Source organism: Leopardus geoffroyi, chromosome C1, assembly GCF_018350155.1.
Source record: "Leopardus geoffroyi isolate Oge1 chromosome C1, O.geoffroyi_Oge1_pat1.0, whole genome shotgun sequence".
Taxonomy (NCBI): Eukaryota; Metazoa; Chordata; class Mammalia; order Carnivora; family Felidae; genus Leopardus; species Leopardus geoffroyi.
The window spans coordinates 97,158,324-97,183,872 of record NC_059328.1 but is presented as its reverse complement, the minus strand read 5'-3'; the positions used below and the strand labels follow the sequence as shown (position 1 = coordinate 97,183,872).

At 37.2% G+C, this 25,549-nt stretch overlaps 1 protein-coding gene across 17 annotated transcripts in view; it reads left to right on the top strand.

Moving 5' to 3' along the window:
* Window positions 1-25,549, top strand: part of PHTF1 (putative homeodomain transcription factor 1) — a 91,780-nt gene that overhangs the window by 8,437 nt on the left and 57,794 nt on the right. For 8 of the 17 annotated variants that reach the window (XR_006712623.1, XR_006712621.1, XR_006712625.1 and 5 more), the window contains 4 exons: window positions 12,678-12,707; window positions 20,689-20,758; window positions 21,461-21,619; window positions 21,871-21,948. Coding sequence is in view for 6 of the 17 variants with exons in the window: in XM_045478695.1 (XP_045334651.1) it covers window positions 12,678-12,707; window positions 20,689-20,758; window positions 21,461-21,619; window positions 21,871-21,948 (337 nt within the window). In the remaining 11 variants the exon portion in view is untranslated. The remainder of the gene's footprint in view (window positions 1-12,677; window positions 12,708-20,688; window positions 20,759-21,460; window positions 21,620-21,870; window positions 21,949-25,549) is intronic. The other 9 variants (XR_006712629.1, XR_006712628.1, XR_006712627.1 and 6 more) reach the window with 3 other exon arrangements.

Here is a 25,549-nt window from a genome sequence, read left to right as displayed (position 1 = left end):
CTGTGCTATCAGTGCAGAGCCTCCTTAGGATTCTCTCTCTCCCTCTCTCTCAGTGCCTCTCCCCTGTTCACACACTCACGCGTGCATGTGTGTTCTTTCTCTCTCTCTCTCTTTCTCAAAATAAACAAACCCCCAAAACTATTAATACATGTTACAACATAGATGAACCTCAAAAATGTTATGCTATGTGAAAGGGACCAGACACAAAAGACTATATATTGTGTAATTCAGTTTATGTGAAATTTCTACAAAGGCAAATCTATAGATTAGAAAGCAGATTAGTGGTTGCCTGTGGCTGGGGGATAGGAACAGAGACTTATTGCCATTCTTACTTTTGAGTTGATGGAAATGTTCTTAAGCTTGAATGTGATGATAGTTGCATGACTATATAAATACGCTAGAACTCTAAGTTCATTAATTACTAAAACTACACACCTAAAAATGGGTGAGTTTTATAATATGTGAATTATATCTCAATATAGCTATTTTCTTAAGTCACACCAATAGAAAAAAAATAGGAGAAATCATAATGTTATACACAAGAATTTCATACATATTCCCAATGACAATTGTCTTCTAAAATTTCTTAATTGGGAGAATATATTGAATTTAAGGTCTAACATTATTTTCAGTGATGAAGCTCACCTTAGTCACTCCCATATCCCTTGGGATATATTTGCTAAGATGAGCATTCTAATTAATATTGTTTTTTCTTTGTATTTATTTTTTATTTAAAAATAAGAAAAAATTTAATGTTTATTTTTGAGAGAGAGTGCATACGTGCATACAAGTGGGGGAGGGGCAGAGAGAAAGGGAGATGCAATTCTAAATAGGCTCCAGGCTCTGAGCTGTCAGCACAGAGCCCCACAAGGGGCTTGAACCCATGAACTGTGAGGTCATGACCTGAGCTGAAGTCGGGCGCTTAACTGAGCCACCCAGGTGCACTTATTTTTTTTTTTTTAATGTTTATTTATTTTTGACAGAGAGGGAGAGAGAGACAGAGCATGAGTGGGGGAGGGGCAGAGAGAGAGGGAGACACAGAATCTGAAACAGGCTCCAGCCTCTGAGCTGTCAGCACAGAGCCTGACGCGGGGCTCGAACTCACAGACCACGAGATCATGACCTGAGCCGAAGTCGGACACTCAACCGACTGAGCCACCCAGGCACCCCCAGGTGCACTTATTTAAAATTTTTTTTAAGTTTTAAATTCTATTTAGTTAACATATATAATATTAGTTTCAGGTGTACAATATAGTGACTCAACACTTTCATACATCATCCAGTGCTCATCACAAGCACCCTCCTTAATCCCTGATTTAACCCATCCCTTCACCCACCTCCCCACTGTTAACCATCAGTTTGTTCTATATAGTTAAGAGTCTATTTCTTGGTTTATCTCTCTCTTTCTTTTTTTTCCCCTTTGTTCATCTGTTTTGTTTTCTTAAAGTCCACATGACTTCATGACTACCATGAAATCATATGGTATTTGTCTTTCTTTGACATATTTCACTTAGCATAATATTCTCTAGCTCCATCAATGTTGTTGCAAATAGCAAGATTTCATTCTTTTATAGGGCTGAGTAATATTCCATTGTGTATATATATATATATATACACACATATGCCACATCTTCTTTATCCATTCATCAGTTGATGGACACTTGGGCTGTTTCCATGATTTGGCTATTGTACGTAATGCTACTATAAATATCAGGGTGCATGTATCTCTTTGCATTATTTTTTTTTATTAAAAAAATTTTTTTTAATGTTTATTTTTGAGACAGAGAGAGACAGAGTGCAAGCAGGAGAGGGGTAGAGAGAGAGAGGGAGACACAGAATCTGAAGCAGGCTCCAGGCTCTGAGCTGTCAGCACAGAGCCTGACACGGGGCACGAACCCGTGAACTGCGAGATCATGACCTGAGCCGAAGTCGGATGCTTTAACTGACTGAGCCACCCAGGTGCCCCTGCATTATTAGTTTACTCTTTGATTTTTTTTTCCTAATTAATATTAGAATAATGAAACTCAGTGTTTGAAAATGATACGATTTTATACCTAGAATATTTTTATTTTTATGCCTACAAAATTTTAAAAGGCTAATAATCATAAACACAAAAGTGACTTCAACTGTGTTTGTAATGTTTTATTTCTTGAGCTGGATGGTAGGGACATGACAGATGAGATTCCTCATTGAAGATGATGATTTAAATATGTGCCTTGATCCCCATCTGATTTCTTCTGAAATCCCTCTAAAATTACAATGAATAAGGGGCACCTGGGTGGCTCAGTCAGTTAAGTGCCCAACTTCAGCTCAGGTCATGATCTCATGGTTCATGGGTTCGAGCTCTCCGTTGGGCTCTGTGCTGACAGCGCGGAGCCTGGAGCCTCCTTCAGAGGTTCTCTGCCTCTCCCCTGCTTGTATTCTGTCTCTCTCTCAAAAATAAACAAACATTAAAAAAAAATTTTTTTTTAATTATAATGAATAAGAAAAAGATATCAGCCCTCAAGGTTTAAAAGAATGGGAGAGAAGACTATAAGTCAGAGCTATTAACACAAGTTTGAAAGTTGGAAAGTGAAGAAAGTAAAAATGTAAGTGTCTGTAATAGGGAATGCCAGTAGGAAACAAGTGAGCTTTCTGTTGAAAACTCCTCTATTTAATTTCTAAAAGACTTAGGAATTAATGAGGTGGAACTGGATTGTTTGAGCTTATTTATAAGTGTCAGTCGATTTGTCCCCAGATCATTTTCCTTATTCTACATGGTCATGTAGATACCCTTATCTTCCCCTGACAGAAGGTTGGATTGAAGCTTGCTTTCTGGAGAGGCTGAGCCAGAGAAGTTCTGGATTCTGGAACACCAGACACAAAGTTAGAGTGGTGTGAAATACTGCACTAATAATGGAGATTAAGTAGAAGTCTGGTGGCCTGGTTTATAATCTCCAACAGAAGACTTGGATTGCCTTTTGCAGAAACTGGCCAGCTAAGAAGACCTAAAGATACTGGAAATGAAATGGCTGTTTATGGTGAGGCCTGCTGTTTAACAAGCTTCACCCTTTGCACACTGAGCTCACATTCAGCATGTTAGTGCCTCACTTTTTTTTTTTTTTTTAATGTTTGTTTATTTTTGAGAGAGAAAGAGAAAGGGAACAGGAGGGGTAGAGACAGAGGGAGACAGAAGATCCAAAGCAGGTTCTGTGCTGAGATTGGACAGCCTGATGCAGGACTCGAACCCACAAACCTCAAGATCATGACCTGAACTGAAGTTGGATGCTTAACTGACTGAGCCCCCCAGGCGTCCCTTACTTTTAAATGTAATGTTGAAGATCATCAAATATTTGAGACCTAAAGAAAAAGAAGGAAAGAGATAAAAGAAATGACAAAGGAATCATAAGAATGCTATTTTTAAAGATATAATTAATATATATAAAGAACTGTATACTTTAAAAAAAAAAAAAAAGAAAAGAAAAAGGAAAAATGGACTGAGGATGAAAAAGTAAGAGAACCAGAAAGCAAAAGTAACCAATAAGTTTAGTAGAAAAGTTGGAAGGTAAATTTGCAGCTATTTCTCTGAAAAATTATACAAAAAAAAAAAAAAAAAAAAAAAAAGAAGGAAAAAGACAATAGACGGGAGTCTGGGTGGCTTAGTCAGTTAAGCATCTGACTTCATCTCACATCATGATCTAGTAGTTTGTGAGTTTGAGCCCCAATCGGGCTCTTTGCTGACAACTTGGAACCTGGAACCTGCTTCAGATTCTGTGTCTCCCTCTCTCTCTGCCCCTCTTCCACTCATACTGTTTCTCTCTCTATCTCTAAAATAAATAAATGTTAAAAAAATTAAAAAAAAAAAAGAAAATAGGAAAGTGAGTACAGTTCATAATGGAAGCCTGACGCTAATAGATGTTCCAGAAAAAAGGAAAGACATGGAGGGGAAGAAATTATCAAATAAATAATACCTTTACCAGAACTTAAATACACACATTTCCAAATTGGAACAATTTTTAAAAATATCTATATTAGTTATAGGTGTGTTACACACTGATTTGACGTTTGTATACATTATAAAATGCACCATGGTAAGTGCAGTTAGCATTTGTCACCATAAAAGTATGATATTCTTGACTGTATTCACTATGCTGTACTTGACATCCCCGGGACTTACTCGTTTTATAACTGGAAGTTTGTACCTTTTAATCCCCCTCACCTGTTTTGCCCAGCCCCAATCCTCCTTTCCTCTGGCAACCCCCATTTATCCTCTGTATTTGTAAGTCTCTTTCTGTAATTTGTTTGTCCATTTGTTCTTTAGATTCTACACATAAGTGAAGTCATGTATTTCTCTTTGTCTGACTTAACTGCACTTAGCTCTAGGTCCATCCATGTTGCCCTAAATGGCAGTATTTCATTTTTTTTTTTTTTTTTTATGGCTCACTAATATTCCATTGTATGTATTTACCATATCTATTCATGCAGCTATCAGTGGACACTTAGGTTGCTTCCATATCTAGGCTGTTCTCAGTAACACTGTAGCAAACATACGGTTGCATATATCTTTTTTTGAATTAGTGTTTTTGTTTTCTTCAGGTATACACCCAGAAATAGAATTGCTGGATTGGATGGAATTTCTCCTTAGTTTCTGAGGAACCTCTATACTGTTTTCTGTAGTAGTAGTGACCGCACCAGTTTGCATGTCCACAAACATTGCACAAGGGTTCCCTATTCTCCACAACTTTGCCAACCCCTATTATTTCGTCTTTTTGATACTAGCCATTCTGACGGGTGTGAGATGACATCTCATTGTGGTTTTGATTTGCTTCCCCGGTAATCAGTGATTTTGAACATCTTTTCATGTGTCTATTGGCCATCTGTATATGTATTTGGAAAAATGCCTATTTAGTTTCTCTGCCCATTTTTTAATTGGATTTTATTAATTTTTTGGTATTGAATTCTGTGAGTTATTTATATATTTTGGATATTATTCCCTTATTGAATATATTATTTGCAGATATTGTCTCCCATTCAGTAAGTTGCTTTTTCATTTTGTTGATGGTTTCCTTCACTGAGCAAAAGCTTTTTATTTTGGTGTAGTCCCCCTGTTTATTTTTGCTTTTGTTGTCCATGCCCGAGGAGACATATTAATAAGTATGTTGCTAAGACCAGTGTCTAAGAGTTTACCGCTTATGTTTTCTTTTACGAGTTTTATGGTTTCAGGTCATATATTTAGGTCTTTAATGCATTTTGAGTTTATTTTTGGATGTGGTGGAAGAAAGTGGTCGAGTTAAATTCTTTTGCCTGTAGCTGTGCAGTTTTCCCTAACCATTTATTGAAGAGACTCTTTTTCTCATTGTGTAGTCTTGCTTCCTTTGTTGTAGATGAATTGACCATACAAGTGTGGGTTTATTTCTAGGCCCTCTATTCTGTTCCATTGATCTATGGTTTGTTTTTGTGCCAGAACCATACTGTTTTCATGACTACAGCTCTGTAGTATACTTTGAAATCTGGTATTCTGATACCTCCAGCTTTGGTTTTCTTCTCAAGATTGCTTAGGCTATCTGAGGTCTTTTGGGGCTCCATACAAATTTTAGGATTAGTTTTTTCAGGTTCTGTGAAAAATGCTATTGCTATTTTGATTGGGATTGCCCTGAATCCATAGATTGCTTTGGATAGTATGGACATCTTAACAGTACTATCCCAATTCGTGAGCCATGGCATATCTGTTCATTTATTTGTGTCATCCTCAGTTTCTTTAATCAGTGGCTTAAAAGTTTTTGAATACAGGTCTTTCACCTCCTTGGTTAAATTTGTTCCTAGGTATTTTATTCTTTTTGATGAAATCAACAGTGAGTTTGTTTTAAAATTTCTCTTTCTGTAGTAGTTATTGGTAGAGAGAAATGCAACAAATTTTTGTATGTTAACTTTATGCCCTACAACTTTACTGAATTCATTTATTCTAATAGTTTTGGGCAGAGTCTAGGGTTTTCTAGATATAATATTATGTAATCTTCAAATAAGGATGGTTTTACTCCTTCCTTACCAATTTGGATGCCTTTTATTTCTTTTTCTTGTCTGATTGCCACAGCTAGGGGGTCCAGTCAGTACTGTGTTGAATAAAAGTGGTGAGAGGGGACATCCTTGTCTTGTTCCTGATCTTAGAAGGAAAGCTTTCAGCTTTTTACTGCTGATATGATATGAGCTGTGGGTTTGTCATAGATGGCCTTTCTTATGTTGCTGAAAGGATCTTTTGAGTGATTAACACCTTTAGTAAGGAGCAGTATCATATTTCAGAACTTAATTAAAGTCTACCTTGTTTCTCCTGTGAGTCTCTTTTACTATTCTCACAGCAAACACTTTGCTGTGTCACCAACCATGTGGAAGTTTTCCCCAACACCATGCACTTCTCCCTGAAACCACCCAGGAGTCCTACAATTTAACTCAGCTCTGACACTGTCTACTTAGAGATAGTGTCAGCTCCCACACATTAAAGGCTCAGTCCCACTTTGGATACCAGTCGTAAGTAGTAGGTCCCCAGGTTCCCCACAACTTTCTGTCCTACTTGGCTACAAATCAGGTTCCCATGATCTGCTCCTCAGGTTGATTAATTTGCTAGGGTGGCTTACAGAACTCAGAAACACTTACTTAGATTCACAAGTTTAATAAAGGATATCATAACGGATGCAGATGAACAGCCAGATAAAGAGATACAGAGGGCAAGGTCTGGGAGGATCCAGAGCATAGGAGCTTCTGTCCCTGTGGAGTTGGGGTGCATCACCTTCCTGGTGTGGATGTGTACAACAACCTGGATGCGCTTTGAACCCCATACTATGGGGGTTTTTATGCTGAGTTTATTAACCAAGTATAAGGCACCACATGAAGATATATTCAGGTCTTCAGAGTTTCAAAACTTCATGTCCCCTTTCAGAAAGCATGGGAAGACATGTAGTGTATTAGAATGAAATGAGTAACCCATAAAAGGGGAATCCATAGTACCAGGAAACAGGATAGCCAGCACAGAGAGAGGTTAAGGGAATTCCAGGATAATTAAGAGGTGTCCCAGGATGGCAGTTTATATCAGGCCTAGAAAGCAATGAGCCCAGAAAGAAGCAAGAGGACAGAAAACTGTGATACAGACATCTTCCAGGGGGAAAGAAAGAAACTGGTATTTGTTGTGTTTTAGCATATTTGGAGCAGATTTGTAACACTTATAGGGAGTTTCAAGATGAATTAGTAATGTATATGCAGAAAATTGAGTGAGAAAATGAGGCTTGCCATATATGGCCTTTATTATGTTGAGGTACATTTCCTCTATACCCACTTTGTTGAGAGTTTTTATCATAAATGGATGTTGAATTTTGTCAGATGCTTTTTTTTTTTGCATCTGTTGAGATGATAGTATCATTTTGATCTTTAATTTTGTCAATGTCATATATTACATTGATTTGTGGATGTTGAACCATCCTTGCATCCCTGGAATAAATCCCACTTGGTTGTGGTGTATGATCCTTTTGATTTATTGTTGAATTCAGTTTGCTAATATTTTTTCTGAGAATTTTTGTATCTATGTTTATCAGGGATATTGGCCTATTATTTTCTTGTAGTGTCCTTGTCTGGTGTTAGTATTACGGTAATGCTGGCCTCATAAAATGAGTTTGGTAGCATTCCCCACCTCTTCTAATTTTTGAAAGAGTTTGAGAAGGATTGGTATTAATTCTTTGAATATTTGGTAGGTAGAATTTACTAGTGAAGCCATCTGGTACAGGAATTTTTTTTTAATGTATAATATTTTTTAAGTTTATTTATTTTGAGAGAGAGAGAGCATGAGTAGGGGAAGGGCAGAGAGAGGGAGAGAGAGAGAATCCCAAGCAGGCTCCATGCCATCAGCGTAGAGCCTGATGTGGGGCTTGAACTCATGAACTGTGAGATCATGACTTGAGCCGAAACCAAGAGTCGGATGCTCAACTGACCAAGCCACCCTGGTGCCCCTACAGGAATTTTTTTTGACTGGGAGGATTTTGATTACTGATTCAGTCTCCTTACTATTAATCAGTCTGTTCAAATTTTCTATTTCTTCCTGATTCAGTTTTGGGAGGTTGTGTTTCTAGGAGTTTATCCTTTTAGGCTGCCCAATTTGTTGGCATATAATTGTTCATGTTAGGTTTTTTTTTTTTTTTTTTTTTTTTTTTTTTTTTGATCCTTTTCTCTTATGGTATCTGTTGTAACATCTCCTCTTTCATTTCTGGTTCTGTTTATTTGAGTCCTCTCACCCCTGCCCCCACCTTGGTAAGTCTAGCTTAGCTGAAGGTTTATTTTGTTTATCTTTTAAAAGAAACTAGCTCTGGGTTTATTGATCTTCTCTATTATCTTTTTAGTCTCTATTTCATTTATTTCTGCTCTGATATTTGCTGTTTCCTTCTACTAACTTTGAGCTTGCTTGTTCCTCTTTTCTAGTTTCTTGAGATGTAAAGTTAAAGTGTTGTTAATTTGTTAGGGTTCTTTACTAATGTAGGTTGGCATTTATTACTGTGAACTTCCCTCTTAGGATTGCTTTTGTTTCATCCCCTAAGTTTTGGTATGTTGTATTTTTATTTTCATTTGTTCTCAAAGTTTTAAATATCTCTTTTGACTTCTTCTTTGACTCATTGGTTATTAGTACGTTGTTTAATCTCCACATACATAATTTCATTCTTCTTAAATTTTATTAGACTTGTCTTGTGGCCTATCCTGGAGAATTTTTTATGTACACTGGATAATGTGTATTCTGTTGCTTGTGGATGGGATGTCCTGCACATATCTGTTAAGTCCATCGTATCTAATGTGTCTTTTGAGGCCAGTGTTTCCTCATTACCTTTAATTTTTATTCCATTTATTTAAACTAATAGAAAAATCCAGTTAACCCATTTCTCCCACCCTTACCCCCAGCTCTTGCAACCACCAATCTGTTTTGTGTATCTATGAGCTTGGTTTGTTTGTATTGTTTTGTTTATTTATTTATTTGTATTTACTTATTTTTATTTAAAAAAAAATTTTTTTAAATGTTTAATTATTTTTGAGAGAGTGCAAGCCAGGGATGGGCAGAAAGGGAGACAGAATCTAAAGCAGCCTCCAGGCTCTGAGCTGTCAGCACAGAGCCTGATGTGGGGCTTGAACTCACAAGCAGTGAGATCATGACCTGAGCTGAAGTCGGACGCTTAACCAACTGAGCCACCCAGGCGCCCGTGTTTTGTTTTTTTTAGATTCCACATTTAAGATAGATCATAAGTTATTTGTCTTTCTCTGACTTATTTCACTTAGCATAATGCCCTAAGGGCCATCCGTGTTGTTGCAAAAGGCAAGATCTCACAGCCCACAGCTAACATTATTCTCAATGGTGAAGAGCTGGAAGCTTTTCCTCTAAGATCAGGAACAAGACCGGATGCCCATTTTTTTTCACTTTTACTCAACATAGTATTGGAAGTCCCAGCCAGAACAATTAGGCAAGAAAAAGAAATACAAGGCATCCAAATCAGAAAGGAAGAAGTAAAACTGTTACTTTTTGCTGATGATATTCTATCATATTTAGAAAACCCTAAAGATTCCACCAAAGACATTGATAATAAATGAATTCAATAAAGTTGCAGGATACAAAATCAATACATAGAAATCTGTTGCATTTCTCTATACTAAGAACAATCAAAACAAGACACAATGAGAATATACCATTTATAAATATTGATGCACCCAATGTAGGAGCACCCATATATATAAAGCAAATATAAATAGACTGAAAGGGAGAAATAGACAATGATACAGTAATCATTGGGAGCTTTAGTACCCTACTTTCAGCAATGGATATATCATCCAGAGAGAAAAATCAGCAAGGAAACATTGGACTTGAATAGACCATATAGAACTAATAGACATCGAAAGAACATTCTGTCCAATAGCAGCAGCAGTGCACATTCTCTTCAAGCACACATGGAAACTTCCCCAGGATAGATCATACGTTAGGTCGTAAAACAACTCTTAACAAATTTAAGAAGATTGAATATATTTCAGGTACCTTTTCTGACCACAGTGGTATTAAATTAGAAATCAATAACAGGAGGAAAACTAGAAGATTCACAAATATGTGGAAATTAAACAGTGTACTCTTGATCAACTGATAGGTCAAAGAAGAAATCAAATGAAATGAAACAATGAAAATGAAAAATTTTGTAAATTAACAATGAAGTACTCAAAAAGAAATTAAGAAAACAATTCCATTTACAATAGCATCAAAAGAATAAAATATTTAGGAATACATTTAACTATAGAGGTGAAAGATCTATACACTGAAAACTATGAAACATTGATGAAAGACACTGAAGAAGACACAAATAAATGGAAAGATATCTCATGTTCATGGATTGGAAGAATTAATATTGTTAAAATGTCCGTATTACCCAAATGGATCTACCGATTAAAAACAATCTATCAAAATTCTCATGGCGTTTTTTGCAGATGCAGAAAAAATAAGCCTAAGATTCATATGGAACTCCAAATAGCTAAAACAGGCATTAATTAAGAGCAAAGCTGGAGGCATCACACTTTCTGATTTCAAATTTTATTACAAAGCTGTAGTAATCAAAACACTATGATACTGGCATAAAAGACACCTGAATAAATGGGACAAAAGAGAGACCTCAGAAATAAAACCATGTGTACATAGTCAACTAATCTTTGGTGAAGGTGCTAAAAATATACCATGGGAAAAGGAGTCTCTTCAATAAATGATGCTGGGAAAACAGCTGGATATGCTGGATAGGTACCCTCATGCAGAAGAATGATATTGGATCTTTATACCATACATAAAAATCAACTCAAGATGAATTAAAGACTTAAATGTAAGTCTTTATAACTTCTAGAAGAAAGCAGGGGAAAACTTCCTTGACATTGGTCTTGGCAATGAGTTTTTTGGATCTGACAACAAAAATACAGGCAACAAAAGCAAAAGTAACAAGTAGGACTACATCAAACTAAAATGTTTTTGCCTAGCAAAGGAAGCAATCAACAAAGCATAAAGGCAACCTGTGGAATGGGAGAAAATATTTGTAAACCATATATCTGATAAGGGGTTAATATTCAAAATATAAGAGGAACTCCTACAACTCAATAGTTAGAAACAAGTAATGCAATTAAAAACAGACAAAGGACCTGAACAGATATTTTTCCAAAGAAGATATATTTACCAATGGCTTTATGAAAAGGTGTTTAGCATCACGAGTCATCAGGGAAATGTAAATCAAACCCACAATGAGATATCACCTCCTACCTGCCAGGATGACTCTTATCAGAAAGTCAAAAAAGGGATGCCTGGGTAGCTCAGTCGGTTAAGCATCCAACTCTTGGTTTTCGCTCACGTCATGATCTCATGCATGGTTCATGAGTTCAAGCCCTGCACTGGGTTCTGCGCTGATAGTACAAAGCCTGCTTGGAATTCTCTCCCGCTCTCCCTCTCTCTCTCTCTGCCCCTCCCCCTCTATCTCTCAAAATAAATAAGTGACCTTAAAAAAAAAATAAAGTCAAAAAATAGTTAAGTGTTGGTGAGAATGTAGAGAATAGGTAACTTTTATGTACTGTTGGTGGGAATGTAAATTGGTATAGCCATTATGGAAAACGTCATGGAGGCTTTTCAAAAAATTAAAAATAGAACTACCATTTGATCCAGATATCCCTTTTCAGGGTATTTGTCCAAAGGAAATAAAATCATTATCTTGAAGAGATCTCTGCACCCCCATGTTCATGGTATTATTCATAGTAGCCAAGCTATTAAAACAACCTAAGTGTTCATTGATGGATGAATTGATAAGGAAAATGTGTTATGTATTTGTGTGTGTGTGTGTATAATGGAATATTACTCAATCTTAAAAAAAAAAAAAAAAAGGAAATCCTGCCATTTGCAGTAACATGGATGAACCTGAAGAGCATTATGCAAAGTGAAACAGGCCAAACACAGAAAGCAAATACTGCACAATCTCACATGTGGAATGTAAACAAGTTAGACTCATAGAAACAGAGTAGAATAGTCACCAGGTGTTAAGAGATAGAGGAAATGGAGAGATGTTGGTCAGAAGGTACAAACTTTTACTCATAAGGTAAATAAGTTCCAGAGAGCTAATGTACAGCATGATGACTATAGTTAATAATACTGTATTATATACTTGAATTGGAAATCAAGCATTCCTAGCATACAAAAAAAAAATGGCAACTATGTGAGGTGATTGGATATGTTGATTAGCTTGATTCACAATGTCAATGTATATGGAAATGTCACATTGTACACCTTAAATATATACAATTTTTGTCAATTATACCTCAGTTAAAGTAGGGGGAAAAAGAAAAAAAATGAGGCAGTTACAATTATAGGACAAACAAAATTTCTAAGAAAAGAGATGTCATCATTGATTACTTGGCTTAGCCAGTAACAATATTTATGTAATCACATCACTCTAAACATCAATCACTGATTTAATTAAAACTGGGGTAAAACTGTATCTGGGGGGAAACTATAGTTTGCGAGGGCATGGGTATGTGTGTTCGGCAGTACAATAATCATCATTAATACCTAGCGTGTAGTATGTGCCTGGCATTATCCTAAGCACCACCTACACACTCCTGATCTTTCCTTACTGCAATCCTATAGAAGTAGATGTATTATTCTCGCTTTACAGGCTAAGAAAGCTGTCTCCTCATCTACAATGGTAAGAAATGAATGGATAGTACCTAAAGTCGATGAAAGCGCTGTACACATCTTATTTAGAAATAAGAAAGAATAATGAGGAATTAGGACTTAGGGGTAAGGAAGGGTATTTTTTTGTTATTAGCCTCGTCATATAAGTATTGCAGTAAAGATTTAATTTAGAAGAATTTCCTGTCCAAAAAAGAGAAAACGAACTTCCTTGGGTAATAAGATAGATGTATATATGTAATACATTTGAGATAAATGGATAGTTTGATAGACATAGAGGTATATGAACGGTTATGGATATGCCATTGTCTTTTATTTATACCAGTAGCAAAACCCCTCAAATCTCATCAACATTTAGGCATGAACTTTGGAGTTCACTAGACTTAAATGTGTATTATCTTATCTTTGTTCTCCTAATTATTCAGTTCCCTACCTGTAAGAACATTGTTATGTCTCCACCTATTGTCATGGGACTTGCAGTGCCTTCCTGTGGGAGGAGAATCCTTCCCTGCCCCACAGATTTCCAGCTTGGCGAGTGGGGTGTGAGCAGAATGTGACCTTCCTTCCTTTGACCCAGTCCTGTTCTTTCTCATGCCTTCTCCATCCTGTGAGAAGCCGGAGTGCCAAAGCTGGGGTTTGAATTCTTCTGTGGCTTCATCTTCCCACTGACCCCACATTTTCGATTACCAAGACCTCTGGATTCTGTCTTCTAAAACTTTTGACGATGAATACTTTTCCCAATTTATGTTTCTAATTCCCTGGACTGATCTGTTTGCACTCCTCTGTCTGCACGCTGCTGCCTGCAGGCCAAATCCGCGGGAGCACTGCACTGCGGACCTCTGTGTTTTACATATTTATTGTCTGTGCCTTGGTCAGCTGTAGTGCAATTGTGGCTGAGGTCAGTAGTCGCCACAGAGATGGTGGAGTCCGCAAGGCCTACAATGCCGTCTGGCCTTTTACAGGTAGTTTATCCACTCTTCATCTAAATTACTGGAACAGCTTTTTTTTTTTTTTTTTTTTTAAACTCTATTCTCTCTGCCCAGTGTCTCCTCAGCCGTCACATCACTGAAACCGTCTGGTTACTTTGTTCCTGTTTTAACATAAATGGTATTGTTTTTCTCCTATTTAAAGCTGTTTCCTGACTTCCTGGTACCCTTATAAAATACATACACACTCTTAACAAGTTATAATCTTCACAGCCTGGGTTCTTACCTTTACCCCTTTTCACTTCCACTCTCCTTTGGCTTTCTTGAACTTTCCTAAGTTTTTGTCATGCTATCTCTTATTTCTGGGTTTTCTCTTATTGCTTACCTTAATTCTCCCTTGTGCTATGCCCCTTGTCTGTCTTTCCAAAGTCTCACACATCCTTAGGTCTCAGGTCAGGTATTATTTTCTTTTCGAAATCTTTCTTTGACTTCTAAATCTGACCGAGCGGCCCTTCGTGCATGTTCCAGTAGTGCTGTACTTGCCTTGTCGTTGTTTCGTTGTTCATCATCTGCCCTTAAATCGGGGGACTTCCTTCTGTGCCTGACTATAAAGTAATTTGATTCTCTCACGGGCAACAAGATGGAAATTTTAACACTAAAAGATGGAGATGTGTTATCGGGTTTCCACTTGTCTTTTTTTTTCCTGTTGAATACATTAATGTTCCAACAATATTGCAGCAATGCCTCCAGTACTTCTGTCCCTCTGCCTAAAAGGAGGAGCTCCACTGGTCAGGTGGTTCTGATCCTTGGCGGGGTTGCACAGTTATGTCGGGGGCAGCGGATGGAGAGGCTGTAGCAGGGGCTGGGCAGAGAATTTCCAGAGCACCTTTCTGGCAACTAGGGCAGGGCTGTCCTGCTTCTCTCCTGCGATCTTTCTCCCGGGTTCTTAGGGTAGAGATGGCATCCACTAAGGAAATTCACTCACATCTCCCAGAGCTTAATCCCGCTGAACCTTCCAGAGGCAAGCAGTCTTGCTTGATCTCAAAAGATCCTCCCCCTACATTGATTTGGAATGCATTTTGTGCCAGTTAATGAGGGGCAGGATATGTGGTTTGGAAGGAAAATGACTGGGGTAGAATCTCTGTGTCTGGTCTCCTCCTCAGTAAAGCAAGGGTAACCAGAGGTACCTGTCTCACAGGACAGTTCTGAGGATTAAATGAGTTAAACAAGTTAATGTAAGTATATGTAAAGTGCTTAGAATAGAGCTTGGTGCATGTTTCCTCTTACTGTATTATACTATGGAAAGTGTAGGATAAAGCAGAAAAATCCTATACTATGGAATGTGTAGGATAAAGCAGAAAAATCCTAAAAGCATGGCACGTGTTTTTTTATTCTTCCTCTGCATAAACAAGTACAGAGGATTGTGGTGGCTTTCTCATGTCTCTCAAGAACAGGGGTCATAAGTTTATTAATGACTTCTCTCCCTTTAGGACAGAAAAAATGGTAAGGGAGGTTCAGGGGGCATTTTCCTGAGCAACCCTCATACGTTGGCTTTATCGTCTAATTCTATAGTGTACACTTTTTGAAGATAGAGCTATGTTTTGACTTATTGCTGTATACCTAGCTCAGGTGGAGTATCTGGCACGTAAAGGCACATGTTGAATATTTGTTGACTAAGTGAACGAATGAATGTATTTCTGTTGCTAAGGGAGTTTTTCATAGTTTGGTAATTGCCTCCAGTTAATGCTAATTCTAATTCTATAATGTTAAAGGTGAAAAGTCTAAAAAGCAAAGGAAGCAGAAAAATTAATTTGCCTCTAAAGTTAAGGCACTTAAAGCTTCTTTAGTTGGAATTGTACTGATGCAAGTGTCCACAGGGTCTTTGTCCGTTAGAATACAATGCAGTGATGTTTTTCCTTTTGAAATTTTAATTTCTGCTTTTGAATATAGCCAAGATAATTACTATTCCCATGAATATTATGTAGATTTCAAAAATTAGTGCATGTGTTTTTTAAAGGATTGTTTCTCTGAAATGTCTAACTTTCAAAATTTGATTTCTTCCAAGATTTAATTTCATTACATTTAAGGTTTTAGAACATTCTTCTGTAAAATCTATAGTTTGTAGTTGAGTTATATAGAAACATAGGATCCACTTGTTTGGGTGGATGGAACTAGAGGGTATTAAGCTAACCATAGTAAGTCAGAGAAAGACAGATACCATATGATTTCACTCATGTGGAATTTAAGGTACAAAACAGATGAACATAGGGAAGGGAAGCAAAAATAATACAAAAACAGGGAGGGGGACAAAACATGAGAGACTCTTAAATATGGAGAACAAACTGAGGGTTGCTGGAGGGGTTGTGGGTGGGGGCATGGGCTAAATGGGCAAGGGGCATTAAGGAGGACACTTGTTGGGATGAGCACTGGGTGTTATATGTAGGGGATGAATCACTGGATTCTACTCCCAAAATCATTATTGCACTATATGCTAACTAAATTAATTAATTTATTAAAAAAAGCTAGAAACATTGCATCACCCCCAAAAAAGATGACTACATTTATTTAGTTAAACAGAGCTGAAGATCAATACTGGCTCAATGTCTAAAATTGGGAAATAGCAAATGGCTGTAACCTTTAATTTTTACTTTAATTTTAAAGGTTAAATACCTAATTTTTAAAACTTGTTTAGCATTTATATATGTTGATTATGAAATTAAAATCCATCTTTTAAAAGTTTTGAAGTAGTGAAATAAAACTTTTAGGCAAACCAGGAGTTTAAAACACAAAAGATAATTCACAAACTTACTTTTGATTCATAATATACAGCAAGGTTATTAGGGTTTTTAAGCCCTGAGTTTTTCCTGTAAAAAACTGTTGTCTATATGTTAATAAAATTGAGTAAATGCCATCCCTTTGGAGCAATAATGATTAATTTAAGAAACATTAGAAACTTGGAGATGTAGCAAGTACTCTATAAAAGTCCGTGCATTTTTATCTTTTAGGAGAAATGAGTATATGTCTAATAACATCACAAATTAAGCTGCTTTAATTTGAGGTGGTAGATGATAAAGGCCCTGAAAGGATTCTTTCTTCATGCCCTGAAAAAAAGTTTAGGACTAGATTTTTGGTTAAATGTGGTAGATTAGCCATACATATTTATAATCTCTCCCTTCTGAATCACCACTAAGTTACATGAAAGGAATCCATAAAGGGGTTGTATAGAATGGGTACCTCCCCAAAGTCAAGGAAAAAGATTGAAGAGGAAGGTCTCAGCAAATGAGAAATCTACACATATTTGGAAGATAAAAAATGAATGGAAGAGAGTGTCAGAAGAGCATAGGAGAATGCCAGTTGGCCTGCAAAGCTCCCCACAGAGGCTTAGGACTTGAATGCACCAAGGTTCTATGTGAGGCAGAGGTGAGCCACAGGGCTAAAAATAGGGGATTAAATGACCTTTGTATACAGAGAGGTTGGACCTCCAGTCTTCTCATCAATCCCTTAAAGACAGGCAACAGTGCCCCTTATGAAGGAGACCACTGGTATTCTGAGAAAATTCATTGGAGAGGGTCTGTGGACAGCGAAGAGCAGGGAAGAATCATACTAAAACCAGAATTGTGACCCCCCCCCCCACATTGGTTTAATCTCAGAACTTCCACCACAGAAATCTGTAGCCTTCCTATCCCTCCAGATATTTGGTGATTTGGACATTTGGTGATTCCCACTAGCTGGTTGATTACACTGAAGTGAAACCCCAAATCTATAAGCTATGCTCATAAACACAGAGCTTCCAATAAATTTTAAAGAATTTCTAGACATAACAGATGAAGAGTTAGTATCCAAAATCTATAAAGAGTTTACCAAACTCAGTACCTGAAAAACAAATAATCCGGTGAAGAAATGGGCAGACGACATGAATAGACACTTTCCAAAGAAGACATCCAGATGCCCAACAGATACATGAAAAGATGCTCAACATTTGCTCATCATCAGGGAAATACAAATCAAAACCACATTGAAATACCACTTCACACCAGTCAGAGTGGCTAAAATTAACAACCCAGGAAATAGATGTTGGCGAGGATGTGGAGAAACGGGAACCCTCTTGCACTGTTGGTGGGAATGCAAACTGGTGCAACTGCTCTAGAAAACAGAATGGAGGTTCCTCAAAGAATTAAAAATAGAACTACCTTATGACCCAACAATAGCAGTACTAGGAATTTATCCAAAGGATACAGGAGTGCTGATTCATAGGGGCACATGTACCCTAATGTTTACAGCAGCACTGTCAACAATAGCCAAATTATGGAAAGAGCCTAAATGTCCATCAACTGATGAATGGATAAAGAAAATGTGGTTTATATATATAGTGGCATACTACATGGCAATGAGAAAGAATGAAATCTTGCCATTTGCAGAAATGTGGATGGAACTGGAGGGTATTATGCTAAGTGAAATAAATCAGGCAGAGAAAGATATCATATATTTTCACTCATATGTGGAACTGGAGAAACTTAACAGAAGACCATGGGGGAAGGGAAGGGGAAAAAATAGTTTCAAACAGAGAGGGAGGCAAATCACAAGAGACTCTTATAAGAGAACAAAGAGAACATAAGAGAACAAACTGAGGGTTGATTGGGGGTGCTGGGGAGAGGGGAAAACGGTCGATGGGCATTGAGGAGGGCACTTGTTGGGATGAGCACTGGGTGTTGTATGTAAGCGATGAATCATGGGAATCTATTCCCAAAGCCAAGAGCACACTGTATACACCGTATATTAGCTAACTTGACAATAAATTATATTAAAAAAAAAAAATTCTGTTGAAGTAAAACGTGTTCAGGAAATATGGATATAACTTATATGTATATAACAGAATTTTCAATGTACAGATTGAGGAATTTCCACAAACTGAACGTAACCGTGTAACAAGCACTAAGATGAAGAGATGGATAATTAGCAGTACCATAGAAGCTTCCCTCACATACTGTTCCAGTCACTGCTACCAGCAGAGGTAGACCAGTATCCCAACTGCTAGTGCTATAGATTAATTTTACCTTTTTGAACTTTATATAAATGAAATTATACAGTACATACATTTTTTAATCTAATGTGTTCTGTTCAGTGTTATGTTTGTGAGATTCATTCATGTCGTTGTATGATTATAGTTTATTTAGCACAACACTACAATTACCCATTCTGCTATTGATGGGCAACATATGAGTGTTGATGGGTAGTTTCCAATTTGGGGCTCTTACAAATAATTCTTCTATGAACATTTTATACACATTATTTGGTGAAATACATACACATTTGTCTTGGGTATAAACCTTGAAGTAGAATACTTAGTCCGTCAGGTTTTCAGCACCTCATTCTAGTAAATAAGGAAACAGCCAATGTTTATTAGATATTTGACTAAATCCCTAAAGTAAAAGAGAATAGAAAGGAATGAACCCAAAGAGTCAAAATGAAAAATTTAATAGAGAAATTTGAGGAAATTTCTGGAAAGCAGAATAAAAAGACAAAAGAGGTAGAAAATAGAAGAGAAAGTTAAGTCTTAGAGGGAAGAAATATGAAAATAAATTGTAGGAAAACTTCCTTAAAGCTGAAAGACATTGATTTCCGTATAGAAGGGATTTTCAGCACAATAGATGTAAAAGACTCCTATCAAGGCACATCATTCTGAAATTTCTGAACACCATGAATAAAGTGGAGATTCAGAGGAAAGAAACAATTCATGCTCAAAGGATCAGGAATCAGAAATGCACTGGAGTTTGCAACAGCAACATTGGAAGCTAGAAAACAGAACAACGTCTTAATTCCTGAAGGAAAATTGTTAACAACTTTGAATTCTACACCTAGTGTAACCTTTAATTAGGCATAAGGGTAGACTGAATTCATTTTCAGACATGTAAGGATTAAAAAAGTTATCTTCTGTGACCCCTTTCTCAGGAAGCATGTGAAGGATGTGCTTCAGGAAGACAGGTGTAGGAGCTAGAGATTCACCGCAGAGGTGAAGGGGGTTGTCGGTGAGAGTGAGAAGTCCTGCATTACAGTCAGCTGTGCAGCAGGCCTGGAGAGCAACTAATCTGATTACAACATGAAGATAGAAGGTTCTGAGAAGGGTCTTTCCAAAAAAAAAAAAAAAAAAAATCTTTTTAAGAAATAAAAGACTTTGATTAATTTTCTGGCATTTGAGTATTTGAAAATGATAAATATTTTAACCGACCATGAATAAAAATATAAAATATGGCTTACAGGGAATAGTATTTCATGATGATCATATTATAACTATTGATTACTGATTTATCAAAAATGACTATAACTATATTGTAAGGGTATATGTTTCAGGGATGGAAGTTAGGATGTGGGGATTAGCTGTATAAGAGAACTAAATTCTTACATGCTGTATTAGGAATTGGTAAATTATTTTTCGAATCAATAAACGAAATAATGGCAGTATAAACATATTATTTAGAAGTATGGAAGTAAATACCAAGAGAAAGTTAAAAAAAAAAGATGAAAGTTATTAAACATATTATTTAGAAGTATGGAAGTAAATACCAAGAGAAAGTTAAAAAAAAAAAAAAGATGAAAGTTATTTGTTTTTGATGAGAGGAGGGGCGGGGGCGGGTAATGAGGGGGCTGCTATTTTATACTTACTGATCCTTTGGCATTGTTGGATTATTTATTTATTTATTTATTTTAAAAAAATTTCTTTTCTTCTTCTTCTTTTTTTTTTTTTAAAAAAAAAAAAAACATTACTAGGCTCCACACCCAATGTGCAGCTTGAACTTGCAACCTCAAGATTAAGAGTCACATGCTGTACGCCTGAGCCAGCCAGGTGGCCCTATTGTTGGATCATTTTAAAAAGTAGTAAAAGTATATTTTTTGCATTACTTGATAAACTAAAAACTAAAACATTAATGATAAGTTCTTTTAAGGAACATTAGGATTAAAGTGTCCCCATTAAAAGGGAGTCAGATATAAAGAAAAAAAAATGTGAGTTTACCTTTTGTATTTAAACGAGCTTTTTAGCCTTATCTCTGGTTTTGTTTTGTTTTATTCTAGGGCTTCAAAAACAAACCAAAAAAGATGGGTCACATAAAACCAGACTTGATTGACGTGGACTTAATCAGAGGTGAGTTCCAACTTTGGCTCATTTCTTATGTATATTATTATATTATTTCATAGTGGTGCTAGATATTATCTTCCCTTTATGATGGTACTTTAATCTCCAAAAGGAATATTCTTCCCTCATTCAGGCCTTAGGATTTTTTCCCCTTTGCTTTGGTACTGTGTAGCTATATAAATTACATGGTGTCCATAAGGGTAAAAAGGGATGAACTTGGAAATTGCTGTTGTGTAATCGAGAAAAATATGCTGTATAACATTCATGTAAGCCTGATTTATTTTGAGCTCCTGTCCTAGTGATTGAGGCAAGGAGTTATATTTAATGAACATCTGAGAGGATTCTTTTTATTTTTTTTATTATTGTTTTTTTTAAATGTTTTTATTTATTTTTGAGACAGAGAGAGACAGAGCATGAGCAGGGGAGGGGAAGAGAGAGAGGGAGACACAGAATCTGAAGCAGGCTCCAGGCTCTGAGCTGTCAGCACAGAGCCCGACTCGGGGCTTGAACTCACAGACCGTGAGATCATGACCTGAGCCGAAGTCGGACGCTTAACCGACTGAGCCACCCAGGCGCCCCGAGAGGATTCTTTTTAGCTGAACTGGTTATGTGTTGATTTTTACTCTCAGCTGTTTTTAATATAGTGTTACAAGGAAGCATTACTATAGTATATGTAAATGTTTGATGTTTTGTTTTATTGTATATTTAAAGGCTCAACATTTGCCAAAGCCAAACCTGAAATTCCATGGACATCTCTGACTCGAAAGGGGCTTGTTCGAGTTGTCTTTTTCCCGTTGTTCAGCAATTGGTGGATTCAGGTTACCTCTTTAAGAATCTTTGTTTGGCTGCTACTGCTTTACCTCATGCAAGGTAATTGGAGAGGTGGAATAAATTATGACAAGTTTTTTTTGTTTTGTTTTGTTTTTTTGCTGCTTTTGCTATTAGATAATGCAGACCTTACTGTTCTTAGCTTTACCCTTCCTTCAAGAGTTTAAAGTACCAAGAAATGAAGGAACGTACACCATTTGGGGATCATCTTTGTTAGCTCACAGAGAGCAAACATGATTGTCTAACTCTCTTCTCTTGAATTTCTTTTTTCTCTTGAATTTCTTACTGGCCAGGCCTTTTCAATCTTTTCTTCTGTGTGACCTTTGAATATTGGATTACCTCAAGATTGGATCCTGGATTCTCTTCTCTAGGTACTCTTGTCAAGCCCCATTGCTTTAAAATAGCTGATCAACTGGTGATTCTCAAATTTATATCTCCAGGCCAGATCTCTCTGCTGAACTTCAGACTTATAAATCCAACTGCCTGCTTTTAGGCATTTCTGTATAGAGATTTAACAGGTATCTTGAACCTAATCCTATCCAAAATGGACCTCTGGATTTTTTTTTTTTTTTTTTTCATCATAGTCCACGACGCTAGCATTACTTTGCCTAGACCACTGGAATAATGTCTACTCTGAGCCTTCTTTCTACCAACCATTATTTTTACAGCAACTAGACAAATCTTTTACAGTAGAATTCATATCATGTCATTTTCCTGGTTAAAACTCTTGAGAGATTTCTCATCGCCCTTGGAGTAAAAATCCAGACTCCTCACCACGGCTTCAGTGCCCTACGTGGTCTGTTCCCTGCTGATTTCTTAGAGGTCGTGTCTTACTGCTCTCCTCCTTGCTTGCTGTAGGCATACTGGCTCTTTTTCTGTGCTTCATACAGAACTCTGCATTCTGTTTGAAGGCTATCTTTTTTCTCATCTTTAGGATCTGAACTCAGATGGAACTTTCATAGAGAGGGCAGCCCTATCTGTACCTTCTAATTTTTTTTTTTTAATTTTTTTTTAACATTTATTTATTTTTGAGACAGAGAGACAGAGCATGAACAGGGGAGGGGCAGAGAGAGAGGGAGACACAGAATCTGAAATGGGCTCCAGGCTCTGAGCTGTCAGCACAGAGCCTGACGCGGGGCTCGAACTCACGAACCGTGAGATCATGACCTGAGCCGAAGTCGGACGCTTAACCGACTGAGCCACCCAGGCACCCCTAATTTTTTTTTTTTTAATGCTTATTCATTTTTGAGAGAGACGAGTGCAAGGGGGGAGGGCAGAGAGAGGAGACAGAATCTGAAGCAGGCTTCAGGCTCCGAGCTGTCAGCACCAAGCCTGACGTGGGGCTAGAACCCACGAACCTCAAGATCATGTTCTCGGACGCTCAACCAACTGAGCCACGCAGGTGCCCCATGTACCTTCTAAATAGTCCTACCATTCCCCAGGAATCTATTTGAATTTCTTTTTATTTTTATTTATTTTTATTTTTTAATGTTTTTATTTATTTTTGAGACAGAGAGAGACAGAGCATGAGCAGGGGAGGGGCAGAGAGAGGAAGACACAGAATCCGAAGCAGGCTCCAGGGTCTGAACTGTCAGTACAGAGCCTGACGCGGGGCTTGAACTCACAGAGATCATGACCTGAGCTGAAGTCAGACGCTTAACCGACTGAGCCACCCAGGCGCCCCTCTATTTTAATTTCTGTATTCCACAACTACCTGATGTTGACGTTTCTCTTCTACATTCAGAGACCCAGCACATTCTCTTTACCACTATATGGCCACTGCCTACCAGGAATACTTTCTGAAAGGGGACCATGTATATACTATGGTTATACCTAAGCAAAAAAGACATGAATTAGAACAGAGTAGGTGAAGGTTGGGTTAGGGTGGAAGGATTTGGGGTGATTTTTATTTTATCTGTGTCAGTTTTTTTGAATTAACTTATAGTGGGAAAGAGAAATCTATGAATTTATAGATCTGTAAGTTCAGTTTTCTAAAGTTGTGACAATGCTGTCCAATAGAATTTCGATGATGCTAGAAGTGTTCTATGTCTCACTACCCAGTGCAGTAGCTGTTACTCATGTGTGGTTTTTGTGAGTACTCGCAATGTGGTTAGTGTGACTAAGGAACTGAATTTTAATTTTATTTAATTGTAAATAAATAGCTGTCATTTTTTTTTTTTTTTTTTTAATTTTTTTTTTTTTTCAACGTTTATTTATTTTTGGGACAGAGAGAGACAGAGCGTGAACGGGGGAGGGGCAGAGAGAGGGAGACACAGAATGGGAAACAGGCTCCAGGCTCTGAGCCGTCAGCCCAGAGCCCGACGCGGGGCTCGAACTCACGGACCGCGAGATCGTGACCTGGCTGAAGTCGGACGCTTAACCGACTGCGCCACCCAGGCGCCCCAATAGCTGTCATTTTAATGGCTGCATAATATTCCATCATATGAATACACTGTCATTTAAAATGATCATTTTCACGTCTATGTGAGTCTCTCATATGGATTTACCATAAATACTTTTTATAGCTACTTAGTATTCCATTATATAAAAGTATCATAATTTAAATAACTGTTTCCATATTATGAACATTTAGATTATTCCTGGGTTTTTATCCCTATTAATAATGCCATCATGAACAAAATTTTCCATATTTTATATTATTTCCTTAGAATTTATTCTCTGAAATAGAATTAAGAGATTGAAGAATGTAAACATTTTAAGGCTTTTAGTACATAAAATGAAATTGCTGGGGCACACTTCTTTTTGGAAAGTAGTGGATGAGAGTGCCTGTCTTAGCACAATCTGACTATCATTATTATAATTTAAAAAAATGTTACCGGGGCGCCTGGGTGGCTCAGTCGGTTAAGCGTCCGACTTCGGCTCAGGTCATGATCTCGCGGTTCGTGAGTTCAAGCCCCGCGTCGGGCTCTGTGTTGGTGGCTCAGAGCCTGGAGCCTGTTTCAGATTCTGTGTCTCCCTCTCTCTCTCTGACCCTCCCCTGTTCATGCTCTGTCTCAAAAATAAATAAAGGTTAAAAAAAAAAAAAATGTTACCTAATTGAATGTACAAAAAAAATTGTGTTACTCATATAGTTTGCATTTTTTTGGTTGCTTGTAAAAATGAACTTGTAAATGTTTTTCCACATGTTAGTTATTGAAGAATTTAAATTATATATCTATTTTCATATATGCCATGGTCTATTTCTAAAGTACATATTCTGCCCCATCAGCTTATCTGGTTATTCTCGTATCTGTACCACATTTCTTTAATTATTATTGTTGTTTAATATGTAGTAACATTGAGTAGTATTCCTTTTCAGCATTTCTCAGATGTTTTTACTTGCTTACTTTTTCCAAATAATTTAGAATTATTTTATCCTAATCAAAATGAAAAACTAATTTGGAATTAGACTGTAACTTCCCCCTTCCCATGAAGATTTTGATATATTTAGGGGGAATGGGGAGAAAATTGATATATTTCACCTTTTAATCAAGTCTTCTGTTACATCTCTATTTATTAAAGCTTTGTAGGATTTTTAGTTCTTAGATCTTCCTAAAGTTTTTTTTTTTAATTTATTTTTTTTTAACGTTTATTTATTTATTTTATTTTATTTTTTTAATTTTTTTTTTTTCAACGTTTATTTATTTTTGGGACAGAGAGAGACAGAGCATGAACGGGGGAGGGGCAGAGAGAGAGGAAGACACAGAAGCGGAAACAGGCTCCAGGCTCTGAGCCATCAGCCCAGAGCCCGACGCGGGGCTCGAACTCACGGACCGCGAGATCGTGACCTGGCTGAAGTCGGACGCTTAACTGACTGTGCCACCCAGGCGCCCCTAACGTTTATTTATTTTTGAGATAGAGAGGGACAGAGCATGAACGGGGGAGGGTCAGAGAGAGAGAGACAGAATCTGAAACAGGCTCCAGGCTCCGAGCTGTCAGCACAGAGCCTGACGCGGGGCTCGAACTCACGAA